An 18,603-nucleotide genomic window follows, 5' to 3' on the forward strand; every position below is an offset into this window, starting at 1 on the left:
CCGAGCAACTTACAAGTAAAAGACGAGGGAAAAGGGTTTCAAGGGGGGGGGGGGAGAAGAGAGAGACCAGGAACAGTTGTGTAACCATATTTAAGCTCTGCCTGACTGGTTGTCACAATGAAAATAAATATGATAGTTTGTATGGATATAATGATTTAGTTAATGATAGCAGCACCATTTAAAAGTAATTGTATTAATGATAATAGTTGAGTAGTGTGAGATCTGGATCCTGCAGCTCTGGAGTCAGAGATAAAGTCAGTCAAGTGATCCCTCTGTCAGGAAAACAGAATTATCAGTGGTAATGTAGTGTATCAGGAAGTGAAATGAAAGAACAGATCTTGAGGGCGATCTCTTGCTCATTTAAACTGATACCAACTTTGATATTCTGATGAGGAGACTCCAGAGTTCTGAATCAAATTAAAAAAAGACCGGGCACAGATCATCAGTACTATGATACAAAGCACATGGACAGGGACATCTTCTTCAGCTTCTCCCCACCTGTCGCTCATTCTTTATTTCCATTTACCCATGTTCACGTTGTCTTCTCTCTCTGTGTCTCTCTCAGAGCGAGGCTCGGGGGGGCATCTGGACCTGACTGAGTTAATTGGCGTGCCGCTCCCTCCCTCGGTCTCTTTCACTCCTGGATATGAAGGGTTTCCAGCTTACATCTTTGGGCCCGAAGCCAACATCGGCCGGCTCACCAAGACCTTCGTGCCGGGGTCATTCTACAAGGATTTTGCCATCATCGTCACGGTAACGCTACTGAGATATGAACTCTCTAACCTTTTAAACCTCATGCTGTGATTAAGACTTCACCATGGCTTTGGATACAGTGGTCTTGAAACACAACAATGTTGCTTAGCTTTTATCAGATCACAGGAATTTATTGTGATGTAAAACATCTAATGGGTAGCTAGAACCTCTCTGTGCTTCCACCTGGTGGAATTCTGATGATATAGCACATCAATTCAGGTCCTAATTTTTCTCCTTGAAATTCATGAAAACAGTCTTATTGGTTAGTTACAATAAATACAGAATGAGTGAATGGTTTTAATGGGAATAATTTGTAGAACTGCTATATTCATATGATGCATGCACTGCTCTGAAGCATTAAGTTTTTCCTGACCTCTGCTGTCGTCTACCTCGTCTTTGCTGCAGGTGCGACCGTCCAGTCCGAGGGGGGGCATGCTCTTTGCCATCACAGACGCCGGTCAGCAGGTGGTGGAGCTGGGTTTGGCCCTCACTCCGGTGCGGGGGGGCCTCCAGAGCATCTTATTGTACTACACTGACAGAGAGCAGGTGTCCCACAGCCACAAAGCTGCAGCCTTCAGTGTCCCCGACATGACTGACCAGTGGACACGGTTCACGGTGAGCATCATCTGGAACAGTTCATGTAATATGCTGAATTATAGTCACAGTTTATTGAACTGATACTGGACAGTAATTAATTACAAAATGAGGCTGCAAGACTTTAAACCAAATGACAAAAGCAAAATCATATCTCTCATATCTCTCATATCTCTTGATTTTCAGGAGGGTTTAGCACTGAGCTATTTGGTTCAGCAGTCCATGGATAGAGATCTATCAATACATCCCTTTTAGCTGTCCTTCAGTCAAGGCTGAAGACTCAGGGTGACAGGGTATAATTAACCTGTAATACTTAGACTAGAATTTTTGTCTTTTTAGTATTTCTCATAACCCACTTTTACAGAATGGCTTTTACATCATTGTTTTGATTAACTCGGTGATACGTTTCTTTTATCTTTTATGTTACCATTACCGTTCAAATCAAAAACAATCTAATCATTTCATCAACAACCAGAGTTTACCAAAGTGCTGTACAATAAAATCACACAAGAATAAGAGAAGATAAAAACAACATAAAAGTATGGTTAAAGCCGATTAAAATAACAATAGAATAAGAGAAGATAAAACCAAAATCAAAGAATAGCAATCTTAAGATGAGTCCACAAATCAAACCCTTTGGCATAATTGGCTAACAAGTCTAAAACAAACAAGTAGAAGATTTAGTCAAGGGCAGTCAAAAGAGAGAACATGTGGGTCTTCAGTCTAGCCTTAAAAGACTCAGCAGAGTGGGAACACTTAATGGAAAGAGTTAAACTGTTTAAGATCTTTGGGGCGGTTACAGTGAAGGCACAATCCCCCTTACACCTCAGCCTCGAGCGAGGGACAGCCATGAGCAGTTTGTCTGAGGATCTTAAAGATCTGGGGATGGAAAGGGAGCAGCAGAGCTCTGAGATGTACTGAGGTGCCAGGCCTTGTCAAATTATTGTATTTCTTGTATTTCATTGTCATTGATTTGCATAGTTTGTTTCTGCAATTGCCAACATCTTTGATTGTATGTTTGCAAAACATTTTAAAAGCTATAAAAGCTTCTTCTAACTCTCACTGTATTCTCTTTGTTTATTAAAACACTTTGGGAACATTAACTTATGAGTTAAAAATAAAAGTAATTCTTTTCAGTTCATTCCACAAGACTCTTATCATTTTAAACAATGTATATAAAGCATGTAAAATGCCTATGTGTTATATTAATGGTAGCTTTTTAAAATAAAATGTAAGCTGACCCCAACCATAAAAAGACAATTTTGCTCTAGGAAAGATAATATATTCCTAGTTGTTTAATTAACACAATCAAAGGCCTCATGTCAACTGAAACCCCTAGAGTTGTAAATACATTTCTAAGTGATACTTAGTGTGTATTTGCTCTTTCTGTCAGGTGGTGGTGGAGCACGATGAGGTGCGTCTCTACATGGACTGTGGAGAGGCAGAGAGGGCGACTTTCCATCGCAGCCCGGAGAGACTCACGTTTTCTCACAACTCAGGCATCTTTGTTGCTAACGCAGGAAACACGGGGCTTGACAAGTTTGTGGTAAGTCAATAACCTGTGCCTGTGAACGCATGTCTGAATCCAGAGGAAGAAGACAAGGAGTTCTGAGGGAATATGTCTGGCTGCCATTGTCTGGTCTGTGCTGTTGGCCTCAGGATTACATTGGTTAATGTGTGTGAGTAGGTGTGTGCATGTGTCCTCTAGCCTCTGATTATCATGTAAAAGAGTTGAAATCATCCACCCCCAGTCTTTCTCCTCTGGAGAGTTATTCAGTCTGCAGAGAGACGGTCATGCACTTTGCAAATATAACAATTAAAAAGTTCATATGATATGAGCTGATTGTAAAATGATGTTTATTGGATTATAAGTGATGACGTCAGAAGTGATAGTAGTAGTAGTGAGTAGTTCCGACATGATATATATTGTGGGTCAAGGTTTACAAAACCTGAACTCGCCACAGGAAGACAAAGTTTTATCGGCCTCCACTTAGAAGTAAACAGGAGGTAAGGGTTTGCCCATGAAAATTGTTTATGTTTCAACGGTCCCTTAAAATGGGTGAAAATAAGTGATCTCACAGTGACTTTGACAGTGGCATCATTGTTGTTGTCAGACTTTTGTTTGTTGTTTCAGAATTTTTGAAGTCTTCTGGTATTTTCATATACAGCCGTCTCTGGGTTTTACTCAAACTTCCAGCGAGCAGCAGTTCTGTTGACTGATGTGACTCGTTGATGAGAGAGTTTGGAGGAATGGGGCATTTCATGTCTTCTGATCTTTGCCAGACCACATGATGGCTGAACTCTACAGTACTAATCCATCTCTATAACACAATCTGGACCTCTCACAGCCAAGTCTAAACTGGGTCAAGATGTCATGGTGACCCACCCCACCTCATCTCTAGTCCACATCCTGTGCTGGCTGTGACATGAAGGTAGGAGAGGATGAAGTAGGAAGAGAGAAGGATGATATGGAGGAGAGGATGGAGGAGTAAAGCAGTAGCAGATGCAGAAGTCGGAGATATCAACAGGACTGACATGTGGTCAAGGCTCAGTTGTGGTCGGATCAGGGCCTTTGCAGCCAAGTCTGTCAAATGTGATAACGTAGTAGGTTTACTGCAATATTCTGATGAAGGGGAAAACCTATTTGTATGCATGTCATTGAAATAGATGAAATGACAGACAGGGTCTTCTAAGGTGAAAAAAAAAGACATTAGAACATAAGAAAAAAGTGAACAACTAAAACACCCTGCACACTCACACTCACTGCCAGTCCAACCCAAACAGTCCTCACAAAACAAGCTGCTGATCTTGTTGCCATGGTGACTGGATGTGGTCACTCCCACTTCATTCTTCTTTGTTTGGTGCAGCTTGACTTTCTGAGCGGGTTATCTGAAGCGTAGCCACTCAATATGTGCATGCAGCAGTCATGTCCAGCCTGAAATATCTGGGTCACTCTGTTTGCGTGTGTGTGTGTGTGTGTGTGTGTGTGTGTGTGTGTGTGTGTGTGTGTGTGTGTGTGTGTGTGTGTGTGTGTGTGTGTGTGTGTGTTGTCTTGTCTTGAATCAAAGGAAAGCAGTCATGGTATGGGGCCCTTTGTCATCAGCGTGTGTTTGTATGTGAATGTTGACCACAGGAGTGAACTTCTTTCTCTGGGTTCTCACAGAAGCCATTTAAACCAGTAACATGACTGCCATGCAGCGAGTTTGAGTATTGTAAATGTTTAACATGTATCTCTAGAAATCTGGTCTCCATGTTGACGGTACTCCATTGTGTGTGGCGCTCCTCTACTGCGAGAGAGAGCAAACTTTTTAAGATTATATTCCTTTTTTGTTTGACCTAAACTGTCTCAGGTAATTAGTTAACTCATATTGCAATTGTAATTTGTAAGAAATTAGACTTAAAGCAAATATCGTAAGTCAGTGTGTGAATTAAACCCAATATTATTTCGTCATGTCTTTACTGGATAAATAGTGGAGTTTATTTTGGTAATTTGTGATCAGCTTCATGGTCCCAGTCAATATTGACTCATACTGTATATCATGTTGTTTCCATTGATTATGCTGAGGAGCTCAGTTATAATGTCACTCATCCTCTCTATCCACCGGCAAAGTGATAAGTAATTTATTGCAAACACCAATTCACATCCTAGGAGTCTATGAAATATTCAAGACAGTTTCCTGAGTCAGTTTATGTTGGTTGTTAGTTTTAACACTGTCACTGTGTCTCTCCAGGGCTCCATTCAGCAGCTTGTGATTAAAGATGATCCGAGGGTGGCTGAGGAGCAGTGTGAAGATGATGATCCTTATGTGAGACACCCACACACACACACACACACACACACACACACACACACACACACACACACACACACACACACACACACATACTCACGCACACTAGTAGCATTTTCTGAAGTTTTTGTCAAACTGGTTGCCACTGACAGGCAGGCAATTTATTGAGGTTAAGACACAAACGACTTATTCAAACAGTTAGATAAATAAAATAGAACTTTATACATGATGTATTCAAAGTAATTAACAATTTAATCAGGTAATTCTCTGTTTGGTTAAACTGGAGCACTACGCCATCTGTGACATCTTGTTTTGAGCCTGTTTTTTTCTGAATCAAGCACTTTGATGTGATGTTTGACAAAGGCCTCGGGATTCGCCAGCGGAGATGATGCTCTGGATGACAGGGAGACGGAGGAGGAAATGACCAAGAACAAACACGGCACGGCACAAGTAGGCTGGATGGATGGCATCACTTCATACACATATCTTTGTGCAGTGAATATATTCAGTCTTAAATATTGTTTGTGTCCCTGGTATGCTTGTTGAGGTCACAGCTTCACACCACGTTTATTAAGATGGCGTTATCTTGTGATGCTCTCAGTGTGTGTGTGTGTGTGTGTTAAGGCTCCATTATGCTTCTACGAATCCGTTACGGACGGACGAACGGACGGATCGGACAGACACTTTTTCATTTATACCTCTCCGTGTTGAAAACAATTCACCGCCAGAACAGTAGGTGGCGCAACGGAAGACAAGCTTGGAGAAGCCTACCTCACGAGTTATCAGAAGAATTCCACGCTGTTTATTTACTTACTCCCCACTTCCCTCACACACAGTGTAGCTACGATGGCAACTAAATAAAATAAAGTGACACCCAGCAGGTCAAAATGCTGATGTAATCGTTTCTTAGCGCAGCGGTTCCCAGGTCTTGTTTCCGAACTGTGTTGCTAATCCCACAGCTTGAAGCTACACGGAGCTAGCTAGCTTCCCCCCCAGCTAGCTCCCCCCCAGCTTCCACACACAGTCAGCAGGGACTCCCGACTACTACCCAGTGTTTGCTTCTAATGGCTCTTATATACTACTACGTGTCCGTTTCTCGGAGAGGTCTCAGCGAGGGGCGAAGAGTCTTTTTGATTTTTACTTCTCCGACACAGTACGTCGGAAAAAATTCATCGCCAAACCCATAGGTGGCGCAACGGAAGACGAGCTCAGAGAAGCCTACCCCATTTGGGAAGAAGAAGTCCACGTGTCTCTGTTTACATCTGTTAGCTTGCGTCCCACACACTGAACCATGGCAACTAACAGAACTAAATAAAGTGACACCCAGCGGGTCAAGATGCTGATGTTATCGTTTCTTAGCGCAGCGGTTCCCCGGTCTTGTTTCCGAACTGTGTTGCTGATTCCACAGCTTGAATCTGCTTGAGGCTACACAGAGCTAGCTAGCTCCCCTCCCAGCTAGCTTCAACCTCAGCTTCCACACACATTCAGCAGGGACTCCCGACACTAACTACTACCCAGTGTTTGCTTCTAACCTGGCGGTATTATAGAAACAGTGTCATGATAGAAGTGGAATTAAAGTTGTGACGGCGGGGTTATGCACTGTTACCACCGCAGTTAGCATGGTTGCTAGCCCGCTAGCCTAGCCTGCTAGCACCGTTTTGAAAGCTTGTTATAACCGTATGTGACCAGGCACACATGCCCCTGGCTTAACACACACGTCACATTAATCGTAGAATCGTAGTTATGTATGTGTTTATTGTGAATCAGGAAGTTACAGGTCCGGAAATGACGTCGAATAGAAATGACGTCGTACGGAAATGATGTCGTTCGCGGACCAATCACAGCCAAGAGCTGTCCGCGGGCTCTCCGACACAACACGGAGAAGTTAGAAAAATCAGACGTGTACGTAAAGCTCTCCGAGGCGCTCGGAGAGGGCGATCCACGACGGATAGGGCGGTCTTATCTATCCGTTTTACAAAATACGCAAAAGCATAAATTGGCCTTAACCTGACGGTATTATAGAAACAGTGTCATGATAGAAGTGGAATTGAAGTCCTGACAGCGGGTTTTTGCACTGTTACCACCGCAGTTAGCATGGTTGCTAGCCCGCTAGCATAGCCCGCTAGTGCCGTTATGAAAGCTCGTTATAACCGTATGTGACCGTGCACACATGCCGTCAGTGCTCTAACGAGTCACCGTCAGCCGGACAACACCGCTGGCTTAACACACACGTCACATTAATCGTAGAATCATAGTTGTGTTTGGGTTTGTTGTGACAGGGAAGGAAGCAGGAAGTTTGAGGTCCGGAAATGTAAAAAACAGAAATGATGTTGTACGGAAATGACGTCGTACGGAAGGGGTCTCCGAAATAAACACGGACAGTTAAAAAAATCCGAGGTGCACGAAAAGCTGTCCAAGGCCCTCGTAGAGGGCGTTCCATGGCGGATAGGGCGGTCTTATCTGTCCGTTTTAGAAAAGACGGAGAACATAAATCGGCCTTAGGCCTGTTGCATTTGCTCTTGTGTTTGCACCCCGCATCTTATCATCAGAACCCTAAAACAGCTTTCCTTCTGTACGTGTGTATGAGTTTGTATTTCTTCCCTGTTCCAGTGCCATGTTTCATCCTCCCACAAGCAGGAAGTCCGTCTGACCCCAAACATCCCATAATCAACACTTACTTTGAAGCTTCAAACTAAACTGTCCTTCAAAAGCTGAATAACTGTTGCAAGCCATTAAAGTCAAAGTGAAAGCCTTAGTTTTTTACACCAGAAAATAGTGTTGACAATCTCATGTTTTTGATATTATCCTGCAGGATAAAGGTCGGTAAATTAAGGCTTTTCATTATCTTTAAATGACCCTTAACTTCTGGGTTTTACACATTTCAAACTACGCTTTATAAAAACATTTCTTACAGTTCATTTGTATGGGCTGAGTAACCATATGTTGATTATTATTCTTGCTTGCATTATCACTTCCTTATTTTTACTTACGTTATTTTAGTGGTGTGGCTCTGGATATTAAGATACTGGTGCAAATCTCCATTTGCTGGTTCGTCACACGTGACTGAATCCTTCAACATATCTATGACTTCGTACTTAAGTATTAATAATTAGAACCAAAACCAACGACTAATCACAATATCATGCTGTGAACTTTCCCTCTTGCCACAAACAGGATGCATCATGTTTTAATATGTTATAAGAGCCATTTCAATATTTCATTATAACTTTTGAATTTGAATTTTGAATTAAAATGTTCTGTGACCAACTGATCTTCTCCTTCTCTCGTAGGGGGAGGACAGCTATCCAGTCAGAGCTCCTCCCACTGAGGCTCCGGAGGTGGAGCTTGAAGAGTTTTCTGGTCACATGACACCAACAGAGAGCAATGAAGAAATGATAGGAGGTCAGAATCACATGCTTTGTTAATTTACTTTCTGCTTCACAGCAAAGATCTGAAGTTAATATGAAAAGTCTGTTAAACAGAAATCTACATATAAGAGAAGCCCACCTGTGAACTGGTGCATCTTAGCATTCGTTGGTTCCGATTCTGGGGTACCCTTAAGCAAGGCACAGCTACTTTTGTCTGGTTAAATAAAGATTAAAAAGAAGTTACTGTTCAAGTTTATCCATAATCAATTGAGACAGTAATACTAATTTGTTTGCAATATCAGCAAAAGGAGTATAAATAGCAGATACAGATGTTACAGTTGTAATGAAACCAACACTTGCTCATGCTCTGATTTAAGAACCAAATCTCAGTAACTTTACTGAGAAGCATTTATTAACTGTGACACTCACGTTTCGTTGTGAGAATCTGGAGATGATTGTTAAATGTCAGACGACAGTTTGGCTGAATCACAGGAACTGTTCAGTAAAACATGAGGATGTCTTTGTTAACAGGGCCACACCAGACAGAGGAGGCAGGAGAGAGATCAGGAGACGTAAGTGTCACTGTCAGTCAAAACATTACAACAGACATCAATATGTGTTATTACACATTGTCTACACCACCTTTATAAATAATATGACATAATTATTTGAATTTCCAGGGTCATGTAAGGCCTGAGATAAAAGGAGAGCGTGGAGATCCCGGACCACCTGGACCACCCGGTCCCCCAGGACCGACCCCTCGACCTGGGCAAGCTCATCCTGGATCAAGGGGGACCCAAGGGCCAGCAGGGACCCCCGGATCCACTGGACCACCAGGGAGAGATGGACAGCAGGTGTGTGTGTTTCCAAAACTTTATTGAACTAATCAGATCATAAGCTCTATCCCTCATGAATCCTACACTGTTCTTTTTGTGTCACCCACTTTTACCCTTCCACGCTTCACAGGGAAACAAGGGTGATACAGGAGACCCAGTAAGTCATTTTTTCTCCTTAGTTCTTCTTCAGTCTGCATCAGTATGTTTTTGTGTAACTGTTGATAAATAGACTACTATAACAAGATTGTATTTTCACCTCCAGGGTCAGAGAGGACCTCAGGGATTTCCAGGTTTGGATGGAGAAGCTGGACCAAGCGGAGACAAGGTGCGACTGAAGCCCCCATGTTGCAACTAAAAACCTAATCATAAATGTATCTTTGTGTAAAGTACAGCTCACTTTTATGTTCAACACCAAATGCACTTGGCTTCCCGCCCTACAGGGTGACTCAGGAATCGGTTTACCAGGCCCTCCAGGCCTCCCTGGGCCACCTGGACCCCCAAGATCACGCAGTGTACCAGTAAGTAACACGGTTCATCGTTCTACCACTTGTGTGTTGATAGAATCCAGCATATTTATTGATGGAGTCAGAGTGAAGGACAAGATGGTTGAAGCGTAACTGAGCTCTCCGTGTGTGTGTGTGTGTGTGTGTGTGTGTGTGTGTGTGTGTGTGTGTGTGTGTGTGTGTGTGTGTGTGTGTGTGTGTGTGTGTGTGTGTGTGTGTGTGTGTGTGTGTGTGTTTTAGTATGGAGCAGATGCTCTTGGTTCTGGCTTTGAAGACTTGGACAGTGACACTGAACTCATCAGGGTAAGATAAGAACAAATAAAAAAGTGAGGTGTCTGTTACTTGAAATGACAGAGTTGAAAAAAATATTATTCTCCTTCTCCCAGGGTCCACCTGGCCCACCAGGGCCTCCAGGGCCTCCTGGTGCCTCTGGATCTGACATGTTACCTGACTCAGCTGAAGGCCTCCCCTCTGGTCACGATGGCCCCTCTGGTGTCCCCGGCAGAGACGGGTCCACAGGCAAACCTGGAATACCAGTAAGTCACCGATACCAGAGGACATAATCAAACTTACAGTGTATTCTGTTTCAAATATATGGGTCGAAGTAAAACCTGCAGATCAGAAAGTGTAATTAACATTGTTAATTTGAGGCGTGTAACAGCCCTGGAGTGTTGCTTTATGATTGAGTTATTTATATAGAGGAACACAGAGGCTGCTCTTGTTCCACAAACACATTTCATTAAATTTACAGCTTTAAAATCTGATAAGGTTTCAAATGCTGCTTCAAAAGACAGTCCACCCTCAAGATTCAAGATTCAAGATTCAAGATTTTTATTATCAAATGCACAACAATAACATTAAGCAGTCGCTGGCAATGAAATGCTTGAGTCACAGGCTCTCTTCTAGCAATGCTCAATAATTACAACCAAAAAAGTTAAATAGAAATAGTATAAAATAGAATAAAATAGAATATAAAAAATGTTAAATAGAAAATATAATGTGTATATATAAAAATATATATATACAGCTCAAGAGAAAAATAGAACAACAATAGTTAAATTGTGTGCAATAGTGCAAATATGCAAACAAACTCTGAACCGATCTCACTGGAATACACTCACTTCTAAAATGTAATAACACCAAAAACATTGATTTCTTATCAAGCAGAGGATGATTTACTGAAACAGGCTGACGACATAGAAAAACATTTGAAGAACAAATAAAAGCTTTTTGAGTTAAAGTTTGCCTATAAAAGTTTCACCTCCGTAGAAAGTTGTGCTTTCTGTCTTACAATTACATTATGTGTGAAAACCTTTTCTTCCCCTTCATGTAATACTTGTGTTTGTCTATCTTTTGTCTTTGTAATCTTTATATATTGTGTGTCTTTATTCAAGCATATAGTTGTATATGCTTTTTATGAATCTTTTTTCGTTTTCCAGTTAAAATTCACCTTAAAGGGATAGTTCACTCATTATCCACTCCCCACTGGTCCGCTGGAAGGGTGGGTGAAGTGTTCGAGTGCACAAAACACTTTTAGAGTCTCAGGGGTAAACAGTGTAGCAGCTGAATCCAATACAATTGAAGTTATTGGTAATTCCTTCTTCAGACATTATAAAAAAAACAAAAAAAACATAACATGCCTCCATACTGCTTGTGGTGTTTCAGCCCAAAAGTCCATGCATGTCTTTGGGCGAGAGCTTGATGTCGGAGCACACTTGGATGACACCACACAAGCAGTATGGAGGCATGTTAGGTTTTTTTCTGTTATTTTTATTATGTTAAAAAAATTATCTCCAGTAACTTCAATAGAATTGGATTTGGCTGCAACGCTGTTTTCAACCCTTGTGACTCCAGAAGTGTTTTGTGGACTCAAACACTTTACCCACCCTTCCATCCGCATAGTTGTAAGTAGATAATAAGTGAATTTAAATTTTTCTGTGAACTAAGTTGAAAGGATGCTGGAAGTAGTAGTAATGCTGACGGGGCTGCAGCACCGTCTGCAATACAAGAAAAACCCCAGACCAATTCGATTAAAACTTTCATTTCATTTTGTACATAACTTTTATAGAGAAACGTAATAGTGGGCCTTATATCTTGAAATTCATGAATAATTTTTAATTTCATTATAGAACTTTGATTTTATTTTCTGTGTAATCCAATCACAAATATGGAATGTGACAATTCCGGTTTGCTGTGTGTTGTACTAAAATGTTCTAAAACTGGTATAACATATACAAAAATTGGCCAGTCAAATTTGTTTATTTTGACTTTCTCTCAGTATCACAACCTGACTGACTTCCAGTGTTCCTGTTAGTTTGTCTTTTCTTAAATCACACTTGATAAGTGTTTGTGTGTTTCATGATCTTTTAATCTCTCTCCACCTCTGTTCCCACATGTCACTCCTTAATATCCTCACCAATCTTTATCCTGCCCACATCTCGTCCCTGTTCTTCATCTCCGACTCCCCTCCCACCACCTCGTCCTCCTCTCCACTCTCGTTTCAGATGATAGTGGATTGGTTTAGTGGTTCTGGGCCCGATGAGTCAGGTTTGAGCGCAGAGTGGTCCCCGGACCTCGGCTCAGACCTCGGCTCCGGTTTCAGTTCTGGGTTCACCTCTGAATCCGGTTTGGCCTCTGGGTCTGGGCTTGTCTTCGGGTCTGCTTGGGGTTCAGGCGAGGTATACTGTCGTGGGTTTGCTTGTAAACCAGCGAACACTAAAAGGCAGAAATACAGTCAAGAGACAGTGCATTGAGGCAAAGTGAAAAAATAATCACAATGCTTTATATATTTAATTTGATTGAGAGCACATGCCCCAATGCTCTGCCCAACGGCTGTAGATTATCTTCCACCATGTTGTCCTAACCACTGAATGGCAGCTGAAATTGTATTTACCCAGGTGACTGAGGTGTGTGTGTGTGTGTGTGTGTGTGTGTGTGTGTGTGTGTGTGTGTGTGTGTGTGTGTGCCAGAGATAATTGCTTTCTTTGCTGCTTGATGATCCTCTGGAATCCACAGTTACTGTTCACATAGGATCTGCTTGGAATGCTCTCTGTCAGTTTTGGGTTCATTCACCTCCAGTTCATATGTTGTCATCACCAAATGAAACATTTCAGCATGAAGTTTCACTTTACATGACAAAGTGACTGAACAGTGAGGAAGTGACCTGAGACTTTCTGATTTCATAACCTCAGCATCAGCTGCCTGATGCTCTTTTTCTCCAACATGGTGACGAAACAATTCTGCCTTTTGTTCTGGTCTGTCTTGTTTTCTCTTTTTGCATATTGTTGTATACTGGCTGCTCTCTACCAAGGTGCACTGGTGTGCTGAGATATTACTTTCAACCACAGTAATAACAATCCTACAACAGTTCCTTATTGTGTGTTTTAGTTTTATGAAGTGGTGAGAATAATTGTATCATTTATAAGAAAATGTTAGAACAAACCAAAGAGTGGTTTCATAGGGAAACCCATGATCCCGATTTTTCACAGCAGAGCATGAATATGCAGATGCCCTGAGAGACAATACATCTTTTTTTATCAATTTTTGTAACTTTATTTATTTAATCTTATTTTAAAAGATTTTTTCAATGATATAAAAACCATATATATTCGCACATTGTCAATGTAGAGCCTACACATTACACACATTAAAAAAATACATTTGCAGAAAATGAAAAAATTGGGCATGACAGTGAAAAAAAATAAAATTACTAAAAAAAAAGAATTATATAAAAATATATAAAAAGAAAATGAAAACATTTACATTCATTTTTGTTGTAATGGTCTTTTTGGCCACAAGAGGCTGCCATTCACCACTCACTAAGTCTGAACAGGTCTTGAAGCAGTCATGTTTTCTCAAAGGTGATTCATAATTTCATCCATGAACTTTAAACACAAGTTATGTGTTCGCAAATTCTGCAAATTAATGTCATCTCTTTGTTCTGGCTAGAATTGTGTTTTAAATAGTTCTTTTCAAGAATTAAAAAAATTATCCAAACATACAAATAAAACTCACGGCTTCTGCATAAATGTGCCCAGCAAATTTTGAAGGGGCAGTAGAGATTTGGAGTCACCAAGATGATTGAGATTCATCCTAAAGATTCTCACACGGACTCCTTTAAATGATCTGTGCATAAATTCATCAGTGTTCCTCAGAACTGAAAGTGATACCAAAGAAATCTGAGGCCCCTGGTACACGGAAGATACAGAAACATTGCTGTACTTTGGTCTGCTACTGCTTGGTTAAAGGAATACACTGATCTTTTCACCTTTTAAGTAATGAGACAATCATCCTTCCCATTACATTCCTGACGCCACTGCTTCATGCTGCATTTCAGCTGAATCAAAATAAGCTCAGTATGGTGTTCATTACTAAATAAATGTTAATTAAATGGCAGAAAAAAAGTAATGAGATATATTTACATGCAGCCAACCCCGTTGTTTGATTTCTGTCAGTTGGTAAAATTGGAATTTTATACATGATACAACACTTAAGTCTTAACATTGTTGGAGTAGGAGCATGTTGTCTTGTGGTGTGTTGAGGTGATGAAAAATAGTGTTGGAATGGTTGATCTCATCACTTAAGGAAGCTCACTGTATTCTTTTACATTGACATGCTGTCATCTTTGAGTTCAGTGATGGCCAATGAACAGCTCACTATTAAATCGTGCTATTTCTGTACTAGCCTATTGTCTGTGAATTGTCACTGATTAATTTACTTTGTGTGTCCAGGGTTCAGCAGGAAAGGATGGGGCTCCAGGTCTACAAGGAGCAGGGGGAGAGAAGGTATGTTCATCCAGATACATGTGGTTCTGGCCCGGGAGCTTACTGAGCTCCAGACCATTGTCTTGGTTTTCATCTTTGCTAAAAGTCATGAAATTCTCCAGAAATTCTCTGGATCTAATTTATTTTCTTTACATCATCAGGGTGACCAAGGGTTAACTGGGCCACCAGGGCCAAAGGTAATGTACTAACTCACAGTAAATGAAAACACAATGTGTTTAGTACCCAGATTGTTTGTACAGTTTAGAACAAATCAAAGGATAATGTTAACTGGGCAGATTTTGCTAATAGTAATCTTCCCATTTCTCTTTCTCCCTGCAGGGTGAATGTGGCTCTCTGGGAACAGCAGGGCTCCCAGGGGCCGATGGGCCCAGTGGCCCACAGGGGGAGAGAGGCCTAACAGGACCCCCAGGACTGCCTGGACCCCCCGGACCTCCAGCAACCAAATTCTTTGTAGAGGTGACACTATTTTTATGTCTACCACCTACACATACACATCCTGCTACACAGACTTTCACCAAGCTAGGAAGGAAACAATAACAGAAGAACAACAAATGACATACTGATATTAATTTTGTTGTCAGGATATGGAGGGATCAGGGAAGAGTGACATGCTCCTCGGAGCTGGAGTGAAAGGCCCACAGGTCAGTGTGTCAGTGTGTGTGTCGGTGTGTGTGTTATTATGTGCTATCTGTATCGAATCATTTACAGTAAAGTTTTTGTGTTTTTCTCCCAGGGTCCTCCTGGCCGGCCTGGCCCACAAGGACCTGAGGTAATCTATTAATGAAGGTTGATTAGAAGTACTCATTAAGCCTTGAGACAGTAGCTAGTATTGTAGTATATTTTTTATATTAACAGGTGATAATGCTGTAGGTCTACCTTTTATTTTGCATTTTGTGAATAAAGTTGAAATGTCAAGAATAAATTCAACTACTCTCGTCTATAAAACCCAGTCAGAGGTGTGATTGACAGCTGTGTGAGCTGCCAGAGGGATACATCCTGCAGTGTTGGTGTAGTAGCCAGCATTACCCTTGTATTTCTCCATTAGTGACTAATTGTTTGCACGAATGTGGCGTCCCCTTCCAAGCTTCTGTGGTTTAATCTACTAAATGGACGCTGAGCTATACTGATATTACCAAAGTGTTTCATGCTAAAATGGACAGAATTTCCTTGTTACTAAAACTGATGCGAAGTACAATTTCAACAATTCATCAACACAATGCATCAGGCAGTCATATATGAATACAGTATATATGGTTCTCCTCTTATTTAGTTTGACTTTATTCTCAAAATTTCAACTTCATTCGTTAAAATGCAAAATACATTTACATGTGAACAATGTATTGCTCCTTCTTGTTCACTGAAGATACTCCCTCATGTCTCCTGCAGGGTGAGAACGGAGCCCCTGGATCTCCAGGGCTCTCTGTCAAGGTCAGTTCATTCTCAACTTGATGTTTTCTTTCTCATACAGCATATGATTCCCTCGCCTTTCTGTCCATCTTAACTCTTTATGTTTGATCGTCAAGTGGTTTTTATTGTTAGTTATTATAGTTTTGTCATTCTTTATGATTTTGAGGGTGCACTGATACAAAGGGCGAGGGATTAATTAGCATTTCTAGTTATTTGTGAAAGATGCAATTATATATATAAATATAATATAGCTGCATTTCATTTATATCTTTTCAGTGCCATCTTTGAGTTACTTCAGTCTGAATTTGTGCTTTTCCTGTTCTTAACATTCATTTGGGTCACAGAGGAAACCACTAGTTTCTCTGAGATAATAATTCAATAAAAGCCCAGAAGGTAATTTGAAAACACTTAGCGCTGCTCTGACTCTAGTTTCTGAATCCTCAGACACTTCAGTCTGGCTGAAAAAATATTCTATCCACAAAATAATCATAATTCCTATTAGGAGAAACTGAAAATGACCTTTGTGAACCGAATGTTTGCACAAGAAGCATTGACTGAGGTTGCCACTCCTCATGCTGTGTGTGATTTCAGGGTGAACCAGGAGACCCCGGAGCAGAGGGTATCCAGGGTCCTGCTGGGCTACCAGGCGTTCGGGTAAGGGCAATAACCAGGGAGCAATTCAGATCATTTGGCTTCTTGTCCATCTTTATATACAGTCTATGGTCAACCGGCACAGCCCCAATATGTTACAGTTAAACGTTTGGCACAGAATTGTGTGCATTTCATTAGGTATATTCATCACAAAGGAACAGGAACGAGCCATGTTAATAACCAAAACAGCTTGAATGTAGCAAGGAAATTAACTAGTTGGAAACAATTAGCTGGTTTTGGTAGTTAGTAGCTCATGGACCATGTCAAACTGTTAACATGTGTGTGTTCATTTATTAATAAGCCACTATGGTTCCAAGCTGACTGTGATCATATGTATACGTATTAGTATTAAATGTATTCTTCAGTGCATAGGATGGTTGCTAACACATTTACTTTTTTTTTCTCTTTACTTCACAAACAGGGGGTGAAAGGAGAAAAGGGAAATCACGGACCAATGGTTTGTTGAGCATATCACACTTTGTTAAGATTTCAGATACTCTACCCTTTATTTACCTTTTATTTTGATAGAGCAAGACTGACAAGTCTCTGTTTTCCCTCCTGAAGGGCGATCGAGGCGCTGATGGACTCAGTATCCAAGGATCACCTGGGCCTCCTGGACCGCCTGGACATAGTTTTAATTTGCAGGATGTATGTACACATATATGCACACACACGGTTAACTTACCAAAAATATGGGGGTTTTTGTTACCGGGGTTTGAATTGCTACTTAGCATCAGAGATAACAGTTTTAAATGTTGGTAGTATAGTCTTTAGTTGGACCAACATCTGTTTTAATGTAATATCATGGAAACATTTTTACAAATCAAAATGATCAGGACCTTGTTTTTTCCAATTACAATGAGGTTGAACAAACCATGTTCATTGTAGCTCACAAGATGAACCGCAAAGTGTGTTGCTATAAAAAGCCCACAGGTTGTGAGTATTATAGGATAGATTCAAATGTATCAGAGGGGAGAACTGCCCCAGTCTGTGATTGCTGAAGAGAGCTGTCTGGACTCAAGAACCGCAGGACATAGTGTATTTGGAGTTATGGTCTACAGTTGATAATGGATTGTAACGTGAGAGATTACAGTAAAAGCCACAGATTTGATTTCACAGCTGTCATGAGGCGCCAAATACATTTTCAAGTCCTATTTAGTGAATTGTACAAATATCTAACTATGTGAAACAAGATCACAGCGCTCTAACTTAGTCAGCATATGTTTTGTCTACAGCTGCTCCTCAACGTTACGGATGGAATTTTCAACTTCACAGAGATCAGAGGACCACCAGGGCTCATGGTGTGTAGAAATAAACTGTTAACACAAAGTGACAAAGTATTTTCAGGTGTTTCCCGCTGCCTTGTTCCACCATTTCAGAAGCTTACAGACTACAGATAATAAAGACAGGAGGACCATGGCGAAAAGATTATGTCGACTGCAGCTACACCAATTAAACTATTATGAAATACTTTTACAGTCATTTCCTACAGCAGAGCTTCATGAGCTAATTAATCTTCTTCATTAACATACTTCACTGTGGCATTATCCTTTTTGATGCTGGAGCTGCAGTTTTCTTTGAGGTTGTTCATTTATTGACATTAATCCAGCTGTGCTGCTTTTGCTTGTATGTTGTGACTGCATGTCTTAATGCATATGAATGTGTGTGTCTGTGTGATGCATGTGTCCGTGTGTTGCAGGGCTCTGAAGGCTTGCCAGGCAGAGCTGGATTTCCTGTAAGAGCAGCTTGCTACATTACGACTTACGCTGAGCATGTGTATCACCACTTTTAAACATTTGTACAATATTATTTGCAATGTAACACTGTTTTTTATTTTATTTTACCTTTGCTCTCATTGGGCTAAACTGGGTAGGTAGCAGAACTACTGTAATGTTTTGTTTTCAATGGATAAGAAT

General features: G+C 40.9%; 1 protein-coding gene across 1 annotated transcript in view; it reads left to right on the plus strand.

The window, feature by feature from the left end:
- Positions 1 to 18,603, plus strand: part of col15a1b (collagen, type XV, alpha 1b) — a 34,290-nt gene that overhangs the window by 3,328 nt on the left and 12,359 nt on the right. Inside the window, exons 2-26 of the mRNA XM_061084844.1 lie at positions 566 to 753; positions 1,159 to 1,368; positions 2,741 to 2,893; positions 5,079 to 5,153; positions 5,502 to 5,588; positions 8,429 to 8,532; positions 9,027 to 9,078; positions 9,187 to 9,360; positions 9,473 to 9,499; positions 9,605 to 9,667; positions 9,783 to 9,860; positions 10,086 to 10,148; positions 10,232 to 10,381; positions 12,350 to 12,523; positions 14,576 to 14,629; positions 14,770 to 14,805; positions 14,948 to 15,085; positions 15,211 to 15,270; positions 15,363 to 15,398; positions 16,016 to 16,057; positions 16,628 to 16,690; positions 17,109 to 17,144; positions 17,252 to 17,335; positions 17,923 to 17,988; positions 18,387 to 18,422. Coding sequence (XP_060940827.1) covers positions 566 to 753; positions 1,159 to 1,368; positions 2,741 to 2,893; positions 5,079 to 5,153; positions 5,502 to 5,588; positions 8,429 to 8,532; positions 9,027 to 9,078; positions 9,187 to 9,360; positions 9,473 to 9,499; positions 9,605 to 9,667; positions 9,783 to 9,860; positions 10,086 to 10,148; positions 10,232 to 10,381; positions 12,350 to 12,523; positions 14,576 to 14,629; positions 14,770 to 14,805; positions 14,948 to 15,085; positions 15,211 to 15,270; positions 15,363 to 15,398; positions 16,016 to 16,057; positions 16,628 to 16,690; positions 17,109 to 17,144; positions 17,252 to 17,335; positions 17,923 to 17,988; positions 18,387 to 18,422 — 2,249 coding nt within the window. The remainder of the gene's footprint in view (positions 1 to 565; positions 754 to 1,158; positions 1,369 to 2,740; positions 2,894 to 5,078; positions 5,154 to 5,501; positions 5,589 to 8,428; positions 8,533 to 9,026; positions 9,079 to 9,186; positions 9,361 to 9,472; positions 9,500 to 9,604; positions 9,668 to 9,782; positions 9,861 to 10,085; positions 10,149 to 10,231; positions 10,382 to 12,349; positions 12,524 to 14,575; positions 14,630 to 14,769; positions 14,806 to 14,947; positions 15,086 to 15,210; positions 15,271 to 15,362; positions 15,399 to 16,015; positions 16,058 to 16,627; positions 16,691 to 17,108; positions 17,145 to 17,251; positions 17,336 to 17,922; positions 17,989 to 18,386; positions 18,423 to 18,603) is intronic.

This window comes from Limanda limanda, chromosome 13 (assembly GCF_963576545.1).
Source record: "Limanda limanda chromosome 13, fLimLim1.1, whole genome shotgun sequence".
Classification (NCBI taxonomy): domain Eukaryota; kingdom Metazoa; phylum Chordata; class Actinopteri; order Pleuronectiformes; family Pleuronectidae; genus Limanda; species Limanda limanda.